The sequence below is a fragment of the Patagioenas fasciata genome, chromosome 20 (genome assembly GCF_037038585.1).
Source record: "Patagioenas fasciata isolate bPatFas1 chromosome 20, bPatFas1.hap1, whole genome shotgun sequence".
NCBI lineage: Eukaryota > Metazoa > Chordata > Aves > Columbiformes > Columbidae > Patagioenas > Patagioenas fasciata.
Genome location: NC_092539.1, coordinates 1841542 through 1860012, shown reverse-complemented (window position 1 = coordinate 1860012; position 18471 = coordinate 1841542). Strand labels below are relative to the sequence as shown.

The following is an 18471-nucleotide window of genomic DNA, read 5'->3' as shown; positions in this document are numbered from 1 at the left end:
CAGAGACAGAGGGATGGAAGCTTCCTCCTGCGCCCAGCCCTGCTGGCCTCAGCCACCAGAGACAGGGGGAACAGGTCTGTCCAGGCAGCCTCCTGCAGCGAGCGCTGCTGCCGCTGAGTAATGCCAGGGTGGAGAGATTGCCACGCACAGATCACTTCCTCTGTGTCCTCCCACAAACAACGGCCACTGCCAACGCTGTAGATCTAGCAATGCCTGTGGGTGCTGCTCACCCACCATGGGGACCCCAGGAGCTGGGGCAGGCAGGACGGCAGCTCGGTCCCATGCGGGACGGCAGCTCGGTCCCATGCGGGACGGCAGCTCAGTCCCACGCATGACAGCAGCTCGGTCCCACGCATGACAGCAGCTCGGTCCCACGCAGGACGGCAGTTCGATCCCATGCGGGAGCCAGTCAGCAACACCCACCATCAAGACCTCTCACCTCCACACCAGTGTGGTATGGGCACAGGGAGCCAGAATTTACCCCCGCCAAATCCACCCCCCAGGATAGGGGTTCCCCTGCCCGCCATGGCCCTGTTGCCATCAGGGAAGAGCTGGTTGGTAAATGCAGCCCCTCTGCCAGGCCCCTGCCCTGGCTGGGATAATCTCAGCCCAAGGATGATGCCAGAGGCGTATCACTTTGTTGGCTCCTTTATTCAGGCTGAGTTTGGGGGAAGGGGAGGCAGGGAGCCAGGCTTACGACCAGGTTTCAGACTGGAAGCGCTGGGACCGTTCCAAGGCTGCTAAATGCTCCTCTGCTTCCGAGGGCGACAGGCCACCTTCCAGCTGCAACACCGACTGCAGGGCTTCGGCCACGGCTGCTGGCATCTGCTTGGAATTCCTGAAGAGAGAGTAGGAGGCACAACGGAGGGTGAGCAGAAAAACCAGGGCCATGTCTGCATCCCCGGTGCTCCGGTACGGCCCAGCAGCGGGCAGCAGTCCCTGCGGCCGAACCCACTGCCCCGGCACGGGCTGCGGCTGCAGCGGGGCGGTGGGAACCCGCCTCACCCCGCAACACGGGCTGCCTGGCACGGGATAAATGACAGGCTTGGAGAGGTGGCTCGTACCACTCCCTGGAGAGCAGCCCCGTTATCCACAACGGGCTTCTCAGCGCTGGCATTTGCAGGCAAAGACTTGGCCTCGGTACCCAGTCCCTGGCAAAGGAGCATCGCAGCTCAGTAGCCTTAACTCCAGCCCTTGTAGTGCTCCATTTCCCATTAGAGGGACACGGGGAATATGCACAAGTCACAATTCATCAGCAGGAGGGCAGGAAACTGTCCTTTCATCTCAGGGGAAACATTCAGTGGAAACACGTCCGATCCCAAGCTGGGTAAGACGACCGCTGCAAAGGAGCAGCCGCTTCCGTCCATCGCTGCCTCCTTTCAAGAAATCGGACGTGATTGTTTTGATGGTGACATTGGTAACCAAAGCCAGTTCAAACCTCAAATTAAGAGAAAAGGCGAAGAAGACACAAGCTCCTGTGAAGAAAATTCCCGAATAGGATTCAACACTTTCAAGCACAATTATTTCTTATGGGAAATAAGAAATTCAGACTTTTTCTTGGAGTTTCATTTGATGAACTGACTGTGTGACAAAAAAAGCATCTAATAAAACATTTCCCAGGCTGCTCCAACTGGCACAAGTATCTGGCAATGTCCTTGCTGTTTCCCAAGAACGAGGCAGAATTCTGACTTGCGTTTGAAGTTGATTAACATCCCAAAATACACAGAAAGGAGGTCTTCTTTTTTTGGAAGAGTCGCATTGTTTCTGAGTCAGGCACTGATATGCAAGTGTGAGATAATGTAGCTGGGCTTGTGATGGAAAACATGTCAAGTATCTATTTTTTGCAGAAAAAGAGAGACACTTGCAAGCGTTTTGTCCCTGGGTGGGACAAGCTGGCACAGTCACTGAGCAGATCCGGCCTCTGGGAGGGCAGACACACGGTGCTGCGAGGCCCAAGCCCCTGCTCGGGGACACATGGCCCAGAACCCACTTTCTCCATCTTTCTCCTAGTTTGGCTGAAGCTGTGAATACTATTTTTAGGGGGAAAAAAGGCCATTTTCAGGCAAGCCCACCTGCACCTTCCCATTTGGCACCTGACTGGCAGTTCAGAGTCTGTGGGAAAGGAAGGGCATTGGGATCCTGGGTGTCTTTACATGTGGTGTGGGCTGCTCAGGATGGGGGGAATGTGTCCCCTGCAAACAAGAGAGTTGTCACTTGTACAAGGTGGATGGCTCTCAAATCCCACCTGCCCAATTGGGGTTGAGAGCAACCACATGCCAGGGACAGACCCCAGTGAGATGGGTCTCACAGCAACCCCAGCGTCCAAAACACGATCCTCACGGTCACTGCAAAATCCCACAGTGGGGATTGCTGTGCAAGTCTGGCTCTTTCCGAGACACTGATCCTTTTCTGGCAGCCTCCAGGGTGTTTCCATCAACACCAGAGAGTGGCAAAGAGGATGGACAGAGAGGACAGAGCTATCAGGACACCCTGCCCACTCATCACCCAAGCAGCATTTGGGCTGTGGGCTGTGTACAGCCCCAAGTCCCAAGTGCAGCTTGATGGAGGAAACCAAACCTGAACCCCAGATCCACGGGTAGGAAGGACCAGTTTGGGGTACAGGCCCCGGGAAGCTCCGCAAGGCAGCGAGGGACGCCAGAGTAGGCGGTAGCGCTGGTGCAGCAGCGACTGATGGAGCGGTGGGCGGCCTGGCCTCCGCTTCCCGGCCAGTAAACAAAGATCTCCTTCTCCCAGGAATGCAGCGAGGCCAGTTGCACCCTGCGAGGCACCGGCGAAGTTCCGGCTCCCGCGGGGGACAGGCAGGAAAGAGCCTCCTGCAATTGCTGCTCATGTCGACAGCCAGGCACAGGTTTGCAGCGCTTTCCAGGTCACGGGGTGCACGACAAACACCAGCGCCAGCCTCTCGCCAGCTCAAGGAGCCCAAAGCATTTCACAACACTCACCCCAGGCAGCCGGTGAGCAGCCTCCTCCCTGCCACACAGGCAGCGACAGGAGCAGGCAGGTTAAGGGCTTTGCCCAGGAAAAGAGCCACAGAGCTACACACGGAGCTGCAGATGCTCTGCCTCCAAAGGCCAGACCCCACCTATTGGTCAACAGCTCAAGATTTCCAACCAGCCCAAGGCAATCAAGGAGGAAGGCTGTGGTGCAGTGCAGCTCATTATTGCCCCCGGAAGGTAGTTTTGGATGCAAAGAGCCAGAAAGAATGTGCCAAGAGTCCCAAAAGCTCGCACTCACAAGCCTCAGCACCAATGGAGCCCTGGTATACTGTGCTTTAAAATCCTCCTGCCCAGCTGAGCAGCCACAGGAACCACACAAGCCTTTATCCCTGGTTTCACCAAGCCCTGCCGGAGCAGAGGGGTGTGAAGGAGGCCGTGCTCTCCCATGTATGGATTTGCCACAGTTCAGAGGCAGCTCGCTTTCAGGTGATGCCAGTCACGGGCGCTGGCAGTTGGAGGGACGGACTTACGGAGTCGGCTATAGCACCTTTACCATGGTGCCAGCTCTGCACCTTCTAACTGGAGCACGGGGTATGTGAGAAATGGCTCTCTGAGCGCAGGGTTTGTGGAGCAGGATGTATGTAGAGGTAGGAAAGAGCTGGTTCTTTTGCAGTGGCCAGTGCACCCCAGAGACCTGCTGGGGTGCAGGGTGAGCTTGCTCCAGAGGCTGAGCCAAGAGGTGGAGAAGCAGCAACGCGCAGCCCCACTCCCCAGTTCCTGGGTAGAGACCTCTCACTCACCCAGCCAGGTAGACATGAGCTCTCCGGCTGCTCAGCAGTTCCCACACCAGCCTCCGGTTCTCCCGGATGCGGTGCTGAACATAAATCTTCTCCTCCTGTGGGGAAACACAGCGCTGAGCCCACCAACCCCAGCAGCACCCCCAGGGACTGGTCCCAGGGGCTGTTTGCAAGAGCTGTAGGCAGCACAGCCCCCAGAGCGGGGAGCACTGGGAGAAGCAGCTGGATCAACCATCACACAGGAAAGAGGATCCCCGTACCTCATATAAGCACTCTGGGAGGGGCTGGTGGGAGATATGTGCAGCAGCAGTGGGGAATGCACCCCAAGTAGCCCCCTCAAATCATTTGGCTGCTCCCTGACTGCTCCAGCACTGGTGAAGAGCCATGGCCAGGAGCTGAGGAGTCCCTGCAAGGGCTTCTTCTCTCCCTCTCCCACTCCCTCTCCCACTCCCTCTCTCTCTCCCTCTCTCTCTCTCTCTCCCTCTCCCTCTCTCTCTCCCTCTCCCTCTCCTTCTTTCTCCATCTCCTCTCCATCGAGGGCAGAGGATGCTCAGTGCCCCCCATGCCAGGACTGCCGCAGGGCACAGACCCTTCCCCGCACCCCCTGCTGCCGGTCCCAGCCCTGTCCCCTGCTGGAGGCCTGACACAGCTGGGAAGGGCAGGGAGCACAGGGGGCAGCCTCAGGTCCCCTCCTCCTGCCCTTCCGCTGTGCTTGGGGCCTGCCTTTCGGCACAGCACAGCCCAACAGAGGAGAGTTCCCAAAGGGTTAACCCACAAGATTTCAGCTTCCAAGCAACTGCCCACGGCCCTGGCTTCTGCCCAAGAGGGACACCATTGCCAACGTGCCTGAATTCACTGCTGGCCCTGATGGCTCCTCCGTGACAAAGGTGACACTGTGACGGAGGCCAGGCACATTACCGCAGGTCCCACCGTGCACAGTGGGGAGCTGAGCCACAGGAGCAGCCTCCTCCCCTCCTCCTGTCCAGCACCAGAGGCGACAAGGCTCTTGCTGCAGCTCACGCTCGCTGTGTGTGGCTTTGGAGGTGTGTGTGGGGACCACCCTGAGCAGGAACCAGCTCAGCTGTCATAGAATCACAGAATCACAGAATGGTTTGGGTTGAAGGGACCTTCCCAGCTCCCCAGTGCCCCCCCTGCCATGAGCAGGGACATCTTCACCAGCTCAGGTTGCTCAGAGCCCCGTCCAGCCTGGCCTGGGATGTCTCCAGGGATGGTTCATCCACCACCTCTCTGGCCAACCTGGGCCAGGCTCTCACCACCCTCAGGGCAACAATTTCTTCCTCATGTCCAGCCTGAATTTCCCTCCTTTAGTTTAAAACCATCACCCCTTGTCCTGTCGCAACAGGTCCTGCTCAAAAGTCTGTCCCCATCTTTCTTATGGGCCCCTTTGAAGTCCAGAAAGGCCACACTAAGGTCGCCCTGGAGCTTTTCTTCTCCATCTGAACACCCCAGCTCTCTCAGCCTGTCCTCCCAGCAGAGCTGTTCCAGCCTCGGGTCATTCCTGGGGCTCCTCTGGCCCCTCTCCAGCAGCTCCATGTGTGTCCTGTGCTGAGGACCCAGAGCTGGATCAGGACTGCAGGGGGGGTCTCACCAGAGCAGGGCAGAGGGGCAGAATCCCCTCCGGGCACCTGCTGCTCACACTGCTGGAGATGCAGCCCAGGACACGGGTGGTTTCTGGGCTGCAAAGTACACAGGACAGCTCACGTACCATCTTTCAGCCCCCAGCACCCCCAAGTCCTTCTCAGCAGGGCTGCTCCACCCCTTCATCCCCAGTCTGGATTGACACTATCCTGACCCAGTGACCTTGCACAAGAACCGGTCACCACACGGTCAGCAGGTCCCACGTGGCTCCACTGGCTGCATTGCACAGGAGAGGCTGGTCACCCCCAGGCATGGCCCCACAGCTCTGACCCAGCTGCCGGCCATGCAGGAGGTCAGCAAGCCCGTCCCCAGCACCGACACAGTCAGACGGCAGCTCAGCTTCAGCATCATTAGCATTAATCAGCCAAGTGCTGACAGAGGCTCTGCCGAGGCTGGGGCTCCGAGCAGGTCACCTAAGGACCTGCAGCCATCTAGAAACCAGAGCACCCCAGTGACAAACTCAGGTCACGACATCTCAGCTAAAGCCCAGGGCATCCTGCTGAGAATTAGCAGCAGTCGTGTGAGGCCGGGATCAATCAGTCTGCGGCACGGGGCAGACGTGATGTGACAGAAGGTCATTGCAAGGGGAACTTATGGAGAGAAGGAAACCCTGCTCAGCTACAGAGCATCCCAGCTCCTGCCGAGCTCTTTGAAAACTAACTTTTTGACAAGTTAATGGCTGTGGCACCTCCTCGAGCTGCAGGTATAGTGGCCCAATGTGACATATCTGGCTGCACTCCCGCTTGCCTCCCTTGTGCAGCATGGCAAGGACTTGGTGGCAGAGGCGCTCATGACAAACTGCTTTGCCACACGGAGCAGGCGGAGCTGGGAGGCTGGGCAGCACACTCTGATGCCAGCCCTGTCCCTCCAGACTCTGTGAAGGCAGCAGGAGGCTCTGAGGCTGCTCTCCAGATTTGGGGAGCAGTAGATCCTCCTTTACTGTGTGAGCCATGAGAAAAAAGGCAGACTGGTCACCCAACAAACCTCTGCAGTGCTGCTCCTGTTCATCAAAGGCTTGGAAAGGCTCCACAGAGGCATTCAGCTCATGCCTTACAAGCGACTGGATAAAAGATGCTGGCTTAGTGTCAATGCCTGCACACAGTCAGGAGAAAAGGACTGGTGCAGCTGAGCTGCCTAGAAATCCCCATTCTCACTGATCCTTGTTATCAGATCTGTTTCAAAGGCAGGCTGAGCTCTCAGTGACACCAAGGGACAGGGCAGTGAAACAGACCCGCTGCTCACGAAGCCTCTCCAGCGATGTAAAAAAACACCCCGCAGCCCAAAGAGGGGCTGAGAGCTGCCCAGAGATGCTGCCTGAGAAAAGGGAGCTGAGTTGTGGGGGTGCTTGTACCTCCAGGGAGCTTTGTTCTGCACGGGGAGAGCTGGCACAGAGGCCAAGCTCCTTGGCTGCAGTCAGCAATCAGAGGGACACGGTGGGGAGGGTGGCACTCAACCAAGAAAGGTTACTGCCTGGTGACACCCCTGGAGAGGCTTGGGAGCCTTTTATCACTCACGTGTTTGAGCCAAACAAAGCTGGTTAATGCCTTATCTGCTCCAGCACTCTCCAGCCCTGTCCCAGAAACCTTTCTAGCTCAATTCAGCCAGGTGTGTCCCGGCTGGGCAGCAGCACTGAGGGGATGTGGGGGAGCGAGGTGAGCACTGTGACAGCCTACCAGGCCCTTCACAGGCCATGCCAGCAGGTACAGGGGCCAGAAACACCGACAGAGTCCCATCGGTGCTACTGGAGATGCTTCTGTATCCACCCTCCTCCTCTGGGAACTAACCTGGTCCCTGGAGAAGGCCGTGAAGAGCGTCAGGAAGCCCTTTGTCACCAGCTCTTCCCACTCCGCCTGGCAGTAGAAGTCCTTGGATTTCTGGCGGCAGCCAAAGAACAAGTAGTTCCCTGCAGAGCAGAGCACAGGGGCTGTGCTGGGGGGACTGAACGCCCTGCGAGGGCTGGGAGCTGTTGGTGGCCACGGGACCTGTGGCAGAGCCCCAAGGCTCTCACCCCTCTGCTGTGTCTGGCAGAGTCTGGAGCCATGTGAGTGTGAAGCCAGGTGACCTGTGGCAACCAAAGGCCCCTGTGTGCTGGAAAAGCTGGAGGTGGGGGACAGGTAGGGCAAGAAGAGCCCCCCAGGGCTGCCTGTTCCCCTCCACCAGCCTTAGCTTCCTGCTGAGACCCACAGCTGAGCCAGGGGCATGAGGACAGGACAACGGTGGAGGCTTGATTCCTTGTGCAGCTAATTCATCTCCACTTGTAGAGTGCCAAGAAAGAGCCTCTGCAGGGCCCTAGCCCAACCCATGGAGCAGCCTTGCAGCACAGCCTGTGAATAACCCCCCAGCTGCACACACCAGGCCCTGGTCCTCCCCTGCCCTGGAGCCCAGCTTGCCCCCACTCTAACACAGCAGAGACCGGGCCCATCCAAACCCTCAGGAGCCACCAGTCCCTCCTTCCCATCTGCTGAACACAGACTTGTCTGCAGCAAAGGCCATCCTGAGACCCTCACCTCCACGTCCTTGTGCCACCCGCTCCTGAATCGCTGCTCGGAAAGGTGCCACCCCTGTGCCAGGGCCAATCATGATCACAGGGGTCTCAGGGTCCACTGGGAACTTCATTCCTCCTTTCTTCACCCAAAGAGGAACCCGGACATCACCTGCAAAACAAACAGAGCGGCTAGAATCACCCCCACACCACTGCACCTTGACACCCTGCGGAGGGGGAGCCGGACAGCCAGCCCTTCCAAGATGCTCCGCAGATACAGGCAACACCTGCTTCACCCCCACCCCGGCACCGAAGCACCCCTGGAGCCACAGGCACACTATGCGTGTATAAAAAGTGCTTCAGCTGTCTCAGCACGGTCCCTGCAAGCAGCCAAGTGAAGCCCAGAGCAAGGCAAGAGCCCCACAGCACGCAGGCCGTGGGACAGCCTTCTCCCACACACCTGGTGCCAGGGAAGGCAGTGGTGGAGGCGAGCAGGGATCTCAGCCTGGCTGTCGAGTAAGGAAGAGCCAAACTTGCTTCCTCTGGGAGTCTGAGTACTCTGAGAAGACCCAATCTCACCCTGAAGTCATACAGAGCAATTATCTGCCATCCTGCAGCAAGAAGACCCCATGATCTTGTCACATGTGCTTGAGGACACAGCTGGAGGGGTTTTGTGGTTAGAACAGATGAGCAGCACACACAGGTTTTGGAGGACAGGATGGGTGTGCTCCAAGGAAGGACTGTCCTTCCCAGAGCTGGTGCTATGGGGCTGGAGGTGTCCAGCAGCCAGAGCATGACCAGCTCCAGGACACCAGAGCAGTTTGTGGTAGGACAGCTGGTGCTGGGAGCAGGAGAGTCAAGCAGCTGGGAGAAAACCAAGAGCTCAGGGTGCTCAGGGCAAGCTGGACGAACACACCATGCTCTGAAGATGGGAGCAGTGAGGAAGGAGTTCAGCCTATCCTGCCACAGCAGGATGCTCAGTTTTGGGCCCCCTCACTATAGGAAAGTCCTTGAGGTGCTGGAGCGAGTTGAGAGAAGGGAACGGAGCTGGTGAGGGGCTGGAGCACAAGTGTGATGGGAGCGGCTGAGGGACCTGGAGGGTTCAGCTGGAGAACAGGAGCTGAGGGGAGACCTTCTGATCTCTGAACTGCCTGAAAGGAGCTTGGAGCATGGAGGGGGTTGGTCTCTTCTCCCAAGTAGCAAGTGATAGGATAAGAGAAAATGGCCTCAAGTTGCATCAGGGGAGGTCCAGATTGGATATTAGGAAAAATGTCTTCATGGAAAGGGTTGCTGGGCACTGGAACAGGCTGCACAGGAAATTTGTGGAGTCACCATCCCCGGAGGGGTTGAACAGATGTTGGAGATGAGATCCTTAGGGCCATGGTTTAGTGCTAGATTTAGGTTATGGTTGGACTTGATCTTAATGGTATCTTCCAATCGAAGCGATTCTATGATTCCAGCTCCCCATGCGGTGTCCTGCACCCAGGGTCCAAGCAGCTCCAGCACACAGCTCCACTCCAGCCCCATGGAATCAGCTCTGGTTGCTGCAGCAAGCACACGGGGTTCTCACAGAGTCCAAGCAGTTACCTTGCTCCGGGTTGAGAGAAGCCAACCAGTTAGAGCAGAGCCCACGGCGTGGTTTGCTGAGCTGCGTCTTGTACCGCACAACTGCCATGAGGATCTGGATGCGGTCAGGGTGAGCCTGTGTCCAGACAGGAGCCATGGGAAATGAGAGGACACACAACACAGCTCTGCCCAAAGGTCCCAGTGCCTCCTCCAGGACAAAGTCTGTGCCCAGCCCCTGAGAGGGCATCTGCAGCACTTGTCCCAGCCTGGAACAACCACTCAGACACAGAACAGAGCACATCCTTGCCCAAACCTTTCCAATAGGGAAGGGTTTTTTTCCCAGAGAAGCACTGCTGCAGGAATGCTCTGCACCGCTGGCAACCACCACAGAGACTGTCAAATCTGAGGCCCCCACGGAGGAAAAATGCCACTGTGCGTGAGCTGACATCTGCCAAGCCACCGGGTCAGGTCCCACTGCCACCTCCCGGCAGCAGCAGGAAGCAGCACTGTCCCCTCCCACGGCCACACCACCCAGGGATGCTCCCGGGCACCAACTTCCACTGCCCCACAATGAGGACACCAGAACTCTGCAGGGCCCTGGGCCAGCTCCAGCACTCGCAGGGCTGCAGGAGGGCAAGTACCTTAATTCGGAGACTGGTACGGCCCTGGGGCTGACATCAGCACATGGACCTGCCACGCACTCACAGCAGAGTGGGGGGTTCGGGTGCGCTGTGGGTGCTCAGGGGGCCAGGGAGACCAGCTTGAACATCCACGACATGCCCTGGCCCTGCCAGACCCTTAGCTCAGAGCCTGCCAAGTGGCCAAAAAGGGCTGAGCTCTCACCAGTGTGGAGGAGGCGATGGAGAAGGCACGTGGCCTGATGCGAGGGATGAGGTCCAGCAGGTATTCAGGTGGAATGGCACACGTGGTGTGAGGGAAATCCCACAGAGCCTGCAAAGCCAAGGTGGGGTGAGAGCTGGTACTCCCCAAAGGCAGCCAGCCTGCTCCAGGGGGTCCCACACTGCTGTGCCCCACCAAAGGCACCACTCTGGGTACCTGTGGGCACCAACCACCCCATCCCACTCCCCTCACCCCGGACTGCAACACAGGGCACACCACAGAGCCCAGAAGGATTTCGAGCAGGTCTTAACCGTCAGTGGAAGTCCAAGGACACTTCAAAAGTGAAGTAGATTAAATTCCCAGGCCAAGAAATTGTGGCCGATGATCTGCCTACATTACGCCATGGCACAGCCTGTACGGAGAGGGTTTGCCAGGCTCCCCCAGCCTTACCTCAAGCGTGGTCCTGCGGGGCCGGTTGCAGTAGCTGTACAGCTCCTCCTGGCCCTGGGCAGAGCTGAACTCCTGCAGCTTCTCCCGCTCCAGCTCATTCGTAGAGAAGAAGGACAAGAGCTCGAAGAAGGAGCGCCGCGGCACGCAGGAGATGTCCAGGTAGTGTGTGACCAGGTGCCGGATGGTGCAGGGCTGTGGCAAGAGGGCAGGGAGGGATGTACCTGTAAAGCAGTGGGAAACGCTCAGGGCCAGCACCAGGATGGATGCCCCAGCACCGTCTGCCTGCTGTCCCTGCAGCTCTGGCGTCTCCAGGATGGGGCAGCATGGTGAGGAATCTGACTAGCGCCTTCAGGATCCTTCATGTTCTGTGCTGGGGGGGCAAAGACACAAGGCGTGTGTGCAAGCCAGGCACTGCTGGGTCCCTCCCACAACTCACGCTGGCCCTAATGTGGGATTCACAGGCACAGAGCACCAGGAGGGAAGGTGAGCCCCCACACTGCGACACAGGCAGAGGTTCTGCATCTTTCAGCTACTCGCAACACCCCATTTACTGTGCCTAAAGCAAAGGAAAAGCAGAGCTCCAGGCTGGGCCAGAGCTCAGGGGCTGTCCCATCCCAGCAGGAACGGAAGGGAGCAGTGGGCAGGACCTACCAGGCTCTGTGGGCTTCAGCACAAAGCGTCTGTCTGGATCCAGGCGCAGGAGCTGGCAGAACTGCTGCACGTCTTCTGGGCAGTTCTGGGGTTGGATCATCACCACGTCCCCCGCGCTGAACCTGCAGATGCAGCGAGACCTGCTGAGGTGGCCATGGGGCAGGCCCGGGGTCACAGCACCGCCATCCCCATAGCACTCGCACCGGGGAGAGGCCACAGCTCACCTAAACTGCCAGTGTCACTAACATTGTGCTCCCTAACCTGACAAGGCAAAGAGAGCTGGTCCGTGGGCAGGACCCAGGCTGCCATATGCCCCTGGCTTTGTCACGGAGGGGACAGCACAGCAGGTACCATGTCCACTAGGCTGCAGCCTCAGATATTCCTGACTAAGGGGAGTGGAAGAGGAAGGCAGGCTACGGAACACCCAATCCCGCACTGCAAAGTTTGGGGGAGTCAGGAAAATGCTCACGTGATCCCTGAGCCTGTGACATCAAACTCGATGAGCCGGACATCCTGGAAATGCGATTCTGCCGTGACCCGCTGGTTGGACAGCACGCGGGCTGCGAAGGGATGCAGCTCGGAGGGAACAGCCCTGGGGGCTGCCGGCTGCAGCAGGTCACTGTCGGGGTGCGGGGCGTCCTCAGCGAGGTAGTGCAGGGTGTATTTAGGGGGCAGGCTGTAGGCAGGACAGCAATGCAGTTACCTCCATGCCACGGCTCCTGTGCTGCTGTAGCACCAGAGGCTGGAGGCAGTGACAGGCCTGAAGTGTCCCCTCTGTATCCACCACCCCTCGTCCCTGTCCCCTGAGGCTGGCCTGTGGCACAAGAATGCAATGCAGACTGCCAGGACGAGACCCCACAGGCTCCGGAGCAGGCAGAGGGAGGCTGGCACACACACCCAGCAGGTCTGCCAAGGGCAGAGGGACATCAGGACAACAAGGGGAGCAGAATGCTGCTGGGGCAGCTGACACACACACCAGGGGACAAGGGGACACCCCATCCAGAGAGAGATGGGCCACCCATGCGCAAAGTTGAGGGCATACTTGGGACACCAGAAGCTGTGTGGGGAGGCTTCCGGGTCAACACAGGGCATATCCCCACTCCAGGGAACAGCAAGGGAATAATTTCACACCAGGCAGCTCCAGCAGTGCCTGCCTACCTTCTGCACTCACCGTGCATCAGGACTGATGATCTCGAGGCCAGGAGGGAGAGGATACAAGGTGAGGATCTTGTCCCATAAGGCCAGGAGCCATGGATCAACCACTGCATCTGGCCTGCAAGTGGGAAATTCTGGCTGCAGCAGAGCAGTGTCATCTCTCCAGGCTCAAGCACTGCTACCCCAGCAGCTGGACAATGCTGGGCCACACCTGCGAAGCCACCTCTGCTCCTCTTTCACTGCACAGTCACTCCATGCTGTTCCCTTCCAGCTTCAAGGCTGCAAACATGTCTCAGCCTCTCTAAGCTCTCACTCACTCTCTGGGGCCCAATATCTGAGCAGAACCACCAATCCCCCGAGCACAGCTGGTGACAGTCACCGCCTGCAGGTGTGTGACACAGTGTCCCCTGGTCTGAACAGGGCTGGGTAGAGCCAGGAGACCTTGGCACATGGTGGGGAACATGGGACACCCTGGAGGAGCAAGTGATCCAGGACCTGGCACAGCAGAAGAGTTCTGAGCAGAGACCAGCACGTTCACAGAGAGCAGCAGGCTGCTGGACATGTCTGGGGTGCAGGAGAGGACGCAGTGTGCGAGCAGCACGCTGCTGTCCCCAAGGCTGGGGTAAAGAGACTGAGGGGAAACCTCATTAATGTTTATAAATACATAAAAGGTGAGTGTCACGAGAATGGAGCCAGGCTCTTCTTGGTGACAACCAACAATAGGACAAGCGGCAATGGGTACAAACTGGAATACAGGAGATTCCATTTAAATATGAGAAGCAACTTCTTCCCGGTGAGGCTGCCAGAGCCTGGCCCAGGCTGCCCAGTGAGGTTGTGGAGTCTCCTTCTCTGCAGACATTCAAACCCGCCTGGACACCTTCCTGTGGAACCTCAGCTGGGTGTTCCTGCTCGGGCAGGGGGATTGAACTGGATGAGCTTTCCAGGTCCCTTCCAATCCCTGACATTCTGGGATTCTGTGAAAGCACACACAGCCCTGCCAACCAGCTCGAGGACAAAGCTGCATCCCAAGGCTCCCCACTCCACCGGACTCTTACCCCAAGTCATGCTGGTCATCTCCCAACGCCACTGGCAGCAGAGGGTTGCCCCCAAGCTGTAGCACCCGTTTGTGCAGCTTCTTCGCAACAAAATTAAACCTGAGCAGAAAATAAGGGCAGCTGCAGAGGGCACGGCTCCTGCAGCAGGACAGCAGGCGCTGGCGACGTGAGCCAGCTGATGCTGCCAGGGTTATGCCAGAGCAGCATAGAGGCAGGTCTGGCCAGAACCAGCACACAGTCCAGCCCTGCACCCTGCACAGCCCACGCTCCATCCCAGGGCAGCTCAGAGAAGCAGCTGGGTGCCACCTGCTGGGCCACACAGGCTGTGCCCAGCTTCCCAGAAGTGACTCGGGGAGGTCAAGCCTCCCCTCAGGGCAGAGAAACGCTTCCTTCCCTCTAGCCCTCCCTGCCAAACGGAGCTCAGGCACATTCCCATCCCTCCCACTACAGCTCTTTTGGGCACATGGGAACAATCCTTAGGGAGAGAACTGGGACCAACAGGGCTGGCTGCCACCTAAAACTCTGTGTTTCATGTCTGCTATTGGCTTGGCCCACTGAAATTGCTGTGGCACAGGCCTTCTGCAATTCAGAGAACTGCATGGCTGTGACAACTGACTGAAAAATGAAGTCCCACACACTGCAGTAAAGCAGCTGCTTGAGGAGGCCAGGAGGAAAGAAATGGGCACAAGCCCAGATTCTGGGGTTTAGTAGGGACACGGGCTGGTACAGCAGGATTGTTAACGCCAGGGGGAATTATGTTTTGTCTGAGCTGCTGCTCTAGAGTCAGGCTCTGTACCCCCTTGCCCCTTCATTCTCCAGCCACGCTGGTCTCACCACGGTCAGAGCTGTGAGGAGCAGCTGTCACAGGCAGGCGAGGAGCCGCAGAGCTGCTTACTTGGGATAGGAGGAGTCGCCGAGGCCCAACACGGCGTAGTCCAGCTGGCACAGGGAACCGAGTGGCAGGTTCTTCCGGAATAGAAACCGCCAGAACATCTAGGAGGGACACAGCCGGGGAGTCATGCTGCTGCCGAGGAAGCCTTCCCTGCCTGCCTGTCCCTCACTCGCCCATCCACTGAGTCCTCCCTGCCCTGTGCTGAGCCCCAACAGCAGGGAGCACGGCCTTCTGCAGAGGGGACCCCTGAAAGTGGCCACCATTGCCACCTGCCAGGAGGACAATGCTCTGTGAGCCCAACATCCCCATGGCTCTTGCAACAGCAGAGCCACTCTCACTGGTTAAACTGCTGAAACCTTACCAGTTCCCTCCCTGTGCCCCACCAGTGACACGAGATGTGACTGGTGCTGCTCCAGAGCTCCCCGCTCTGAAAATAACCATAGCTCAAGCTGCTTCAAGAGAGAAATCCAGTCACTGGACCAGGAAAATGAAAGCAACATGGACAGGAGCACATCCTACCTTCATGTTGTCAGGGGGGTCACCCTGGCCGGTGGTCGCACACACAAATACCACCAACAGCTCATTGATGAGGTTGGCCTGTGGGCACAAACACAGAAAGGCGCATTCAGGTCAGCAGCACACAAACACCTGTTCTGGCTGTCCCGATGTGGCTGCTCACATCACATCGAGTCCATGGACAGACCACGGCAAAATAAAACCCACAGCCCCTGCGGCACAACCTCCTCTACAGGCATGTGCTGCCCCCAGCATTGGCTCCTCACCTCGCTGAGCTGAACGTCTGTCATCTAACACAAACTATTCCATGAGTCATTGCTCAGTTTTCATGCATTTTCAGCTGAATTAGAATCATAGAATCATTTTAGTTGGAAAAGACCTTTAAGACCATTGTGTCCAACCGTTAACCCAACACTGTCACTAGACACACAGATTTTGCAGAACTGTTGCTCCCAGGAGAGCAGCAGAGAGCAGGCTGGGCGGGCGCCCTCGCTCCGTCCCAGGTGTCCCTCCCCGAGCCTCCAGAACGGTGGCAATGGCCACACGTGGCTTCACCAACTGTAAACGGTGATAACCACCATTTCATTTCAGATCGGGAGATCCATGTGTATCTGCTGGTTTGACTAAGGAGGAAATGTGGTGTTTCTGTAGGAAGGGGGTGGGGAGCAGTGGGAAGAGAAGGCTGAATAATACCCAAATGTGAAAACCTTTCAGTGCCCATCAAAATAATAGAATCATAGAATTGTCTAGGTTGGAAAAGACATCTAAGATCATCAAGTCCAACCATAACCCACCCCTGGCACTAACCCATGTCCCTGAGAACCTCATCTGTTCAACCTGTCCAGGATTGTAAATCCTCCTCAAAGGAGGAAGACAGGTCTAAAATACCTACAGGACAGACCTGTACGGACAGGTCTAAAACACCTGCCTGGTCCAGAAGTCTTGTTCTGAACACTGGTGGCTGTGTAGCGTGGTGCCTCAAACAGCACTCACCAGGGCATTGTCCCTGCATGGGAATTGCCTGCAAACAACTCCCTTCTTCCCTAAACACATCCCCACCCCAGCTGTCTTCTAGTTACCCTGAAGAGAATCCTGAGCGACTGCCTAAATACTGCGCCAATGCCAACTACATCCTCACACTCCTCCTCGACACCTACAAGTTCAATGAGACCAGCTGGAACAGCATCTTCTTCCAGATGAAGGTAGGCAGCAAACCCACCCCACAGGCAGGAGTATCATAGAATCATTTTGGTTGGAAGAGACCCTCAAGATCATCGAGTCCAACCTTAACCCATCCCTGGCACTGCCCCATATCCCTGAGAACCTCATGTCCGTCTGTCCGACCCTCCAGGGATGGTGACTCCAGCACTGCCCTGGGCAGCCTGTTCCAATGCCCCACAGCCCTTTGGGGAAGAAATTGTTCCCCACATCCAACCTCAACATCCCCTGGTGCAACTTGAGGCCGTTTCCTCTGGTCCTGGCGCTTGTTCCTGGGGAGCAGAGCCTGACCCCCCTGGCTCCAAGCTCCTTTCAGGCAGTTCAGAGATCAGAAGGTCTCCCCTCAGCTCCTGTTCTCCAGCTGAACCCCCCCAGGTCCCTCAGCCGCTCCCATCACACTTGTGCTCCAGCCCCTTCAGCACCAGCCACCCTCGGGAAGGGTTTTGTTGACATCCAGCAAGGACAGGGGATGCCCAAATACCTGAAATACGGACGACAGAGCTGAAGCACAACCAGAAATACCCGCCAGCACCTCACCGCGCCATCACTCACCACCTCATAACCATCCAGCGCCTCCACCCTGCACTGGAAATGCCGGCGCTTGGCTTCTCTGCCGATTCTCTCCGCTGTGTCTTCAGCCGTCCCGGTCTGGCTGCCAAAAAGAACCAGGAGCTTCCGTTCCACCATCTGTAAAGAGGATTTTCAGGGCGGGTGGCGCGCAAATAAAAGAGCTGCCCCGTCCCCGAGCCCCGGCCCCCGGCTTCGGCCCCATAGAAACACTCACCATGCCCCGTCGCCATGACACCGCTTCCGCAAACGTCACCACCCCGCGACACGTTGTCATCCGGCTGCGCCGACGCGGGGATCGCGTCCCCGCCCTGGCCGCCGCCCCGGTCGCGGCGATGCTGTTCTCGCTGCGGGAGCTGGTGCAGTGGTTGGGCTTCGCCACCTTCGAGCTGTTCCTGCAGGGCCTGGCGCTCCTGGCCTTCTCCGTGCTGCTCGTCCTGAAGGTGGACGGCCAGGCCGCGCTGTCCTGGTGGCTGGTGTTCGTGCCCTTCTTCGCCGCCGACGGGCTCAGCACCTACTTCACCACCATCGTCTCCGTGCGGCTCTTCCAGGACGGGGAGAAGCGGCTGGCGGTGCTGCGGCTCTTCTGGATCCTCACCATCCTCAGCCTCAAGTTTGTCTTCGAGATGCTGCTGTGCCAGAAGCTGGTGGAGCAGAGCCGGGAGCTCTGGTACGGGCTCATCATGTCGCCCGTCTTCATCCTGCTGCAGCTGCTCATGATCCGGGCCTGCCGGGTGAACTGAGGCAGCGGGGTCTCCGCCGTGCCCTGGACTCATAGTGACAATCATCGGGCTTTCCCCACCTTTGTTTCTGTACAGAGCGGCGGGTCACGCAGGTCCGGTTCTGCGAGAGGAAGGCTCTGTCATTAAGGACACTGCTGTGTTTTATGGCATCGTATTTCTTCAGAAGATCCTTTTCTGCTGCATCCTTATTTCAGCTCACTCAGAGCTCCTGGTGTTTGTTTTAAAGTATCCTGCCCTGCAAAGCGCTGTTTGATATGCTGGTTGTTTTATTTTAAAATAAAAATACATGGAAGGATTAGTTTTATTTATAACATTATTTTTCTCTAGAAAGCATTTGTACTTAAAACTGCTGCCTGGAGAATGGGAATTACCTGGAGGGGGTTGGTTGCTGTAGATCTCCTCGTACACCAGAAGCGCCACAGCTGCTGCTACCCCTGCCCGTCTGAGCCCATGCTTGGAATGAAGCGCCGGCTTCTGCAGCAAAGCTGATTTATTTCCATCTGTCCTCTCACTTACCTGAGCACTTTATGCCTTCAGTGCCCTGCATGGTTTTATGGGGCTGTGCTCTGAGCCAGAGAGAACTGATGTGTGTATTTTTGAACAGAAATGGTTTTTTTTTAATTTGTATTTCCAATCCATTTGCTGAATATTGAGATAGGTGTGTTGGGAGGGTGAGATATGGGGACAGGAGTGTGCGTGGCTGATGCTGGTTGTGAAGGAGGGGGAGGGACAGGTCTCACTGAGCCTCAGCTCTGGGGTGAAGTGCTGTCTGTAGACCCCCAGAGAGCACGAGTGGTTCACTATTCCCCAGGGAAGTGGGGATCAGTGTGTTAAATGCCAATGGCACAGAGAACTCCCAGCGCTGAACACACTTTGGTGTCACTTGTGCTTCACTGTTGGGAGCAGTGGGGCTGCCCCTCACC

At 57.4% G+C, this 18471-nt stretch overlaps 2 protein-coding genes across 7 annotated transcripts; one reads left to right on the top strand and one right to left on the bottom strand.

Moving 5' to 3' along the window:
* Window positions 1-632: 632 nt before the first annotated feature.
* NDOR1 (NADPH dependent diflavin oxidoreductase 1) lies at window positions 633-17124 on the bottom strand. 6 transcript variants are annotated; one of them, XM_065853956.2, is made up of 15 exons: window positions 17023-17124; window positions 16791-16925; window positions 15024-15101; window positions 14508-14605; window positions 13613-13711; window positions 12574-12675; window positions 11872-12078; window positions 11403-11524; window positions 10752-10972; window positions 10305-10412; window positions 9483-9597; window positions 7921-8067; window positions 7198-7316; window positions 3758-3852; window positions 633-838 (listed from the first exon to the last, which is right to left on the bottom strand). In XM_065853956.2, exons 1-15 carry the CDS (start codon window positions 17080-17082, stop codon window positions 694-696), a joined length of 1851 nt encoding a protein of 616 aa, XP_065710028.2. In that variant the 5' UTR covers window positions 17083-17124; the 3' UTR covers window positions 633-693. The 6 variants fall into 6 exon arrangements, with proteins under 6 accessions (XP_065710028.2, XP_071673410.1, XP_071673411.1 ...); XM_071817308.1 differs by lacking the exon at window positions 633-838 and adding an exon at window positions 845-1475; XM_071817309.1 differs by lacking the exon at window positions 7198-7316.
* Window positions 17068-17846, top strand: TMEM203 (transmembrane protein 203). The gene has a single exon (XM_065853955.2). The coding sequence runs from the start codon at window positions 17141-17143 to the stop codon at window positions 17546-17548; it is 408 nt and encodes a 135-aa protein (XP_065710027.1). The 5' UTR covers window positions 17068-17140; the 3' UTR covers window positions 17549-17846.
* Window positions 17847-18471: the final 625 nt, after the last annotated feature.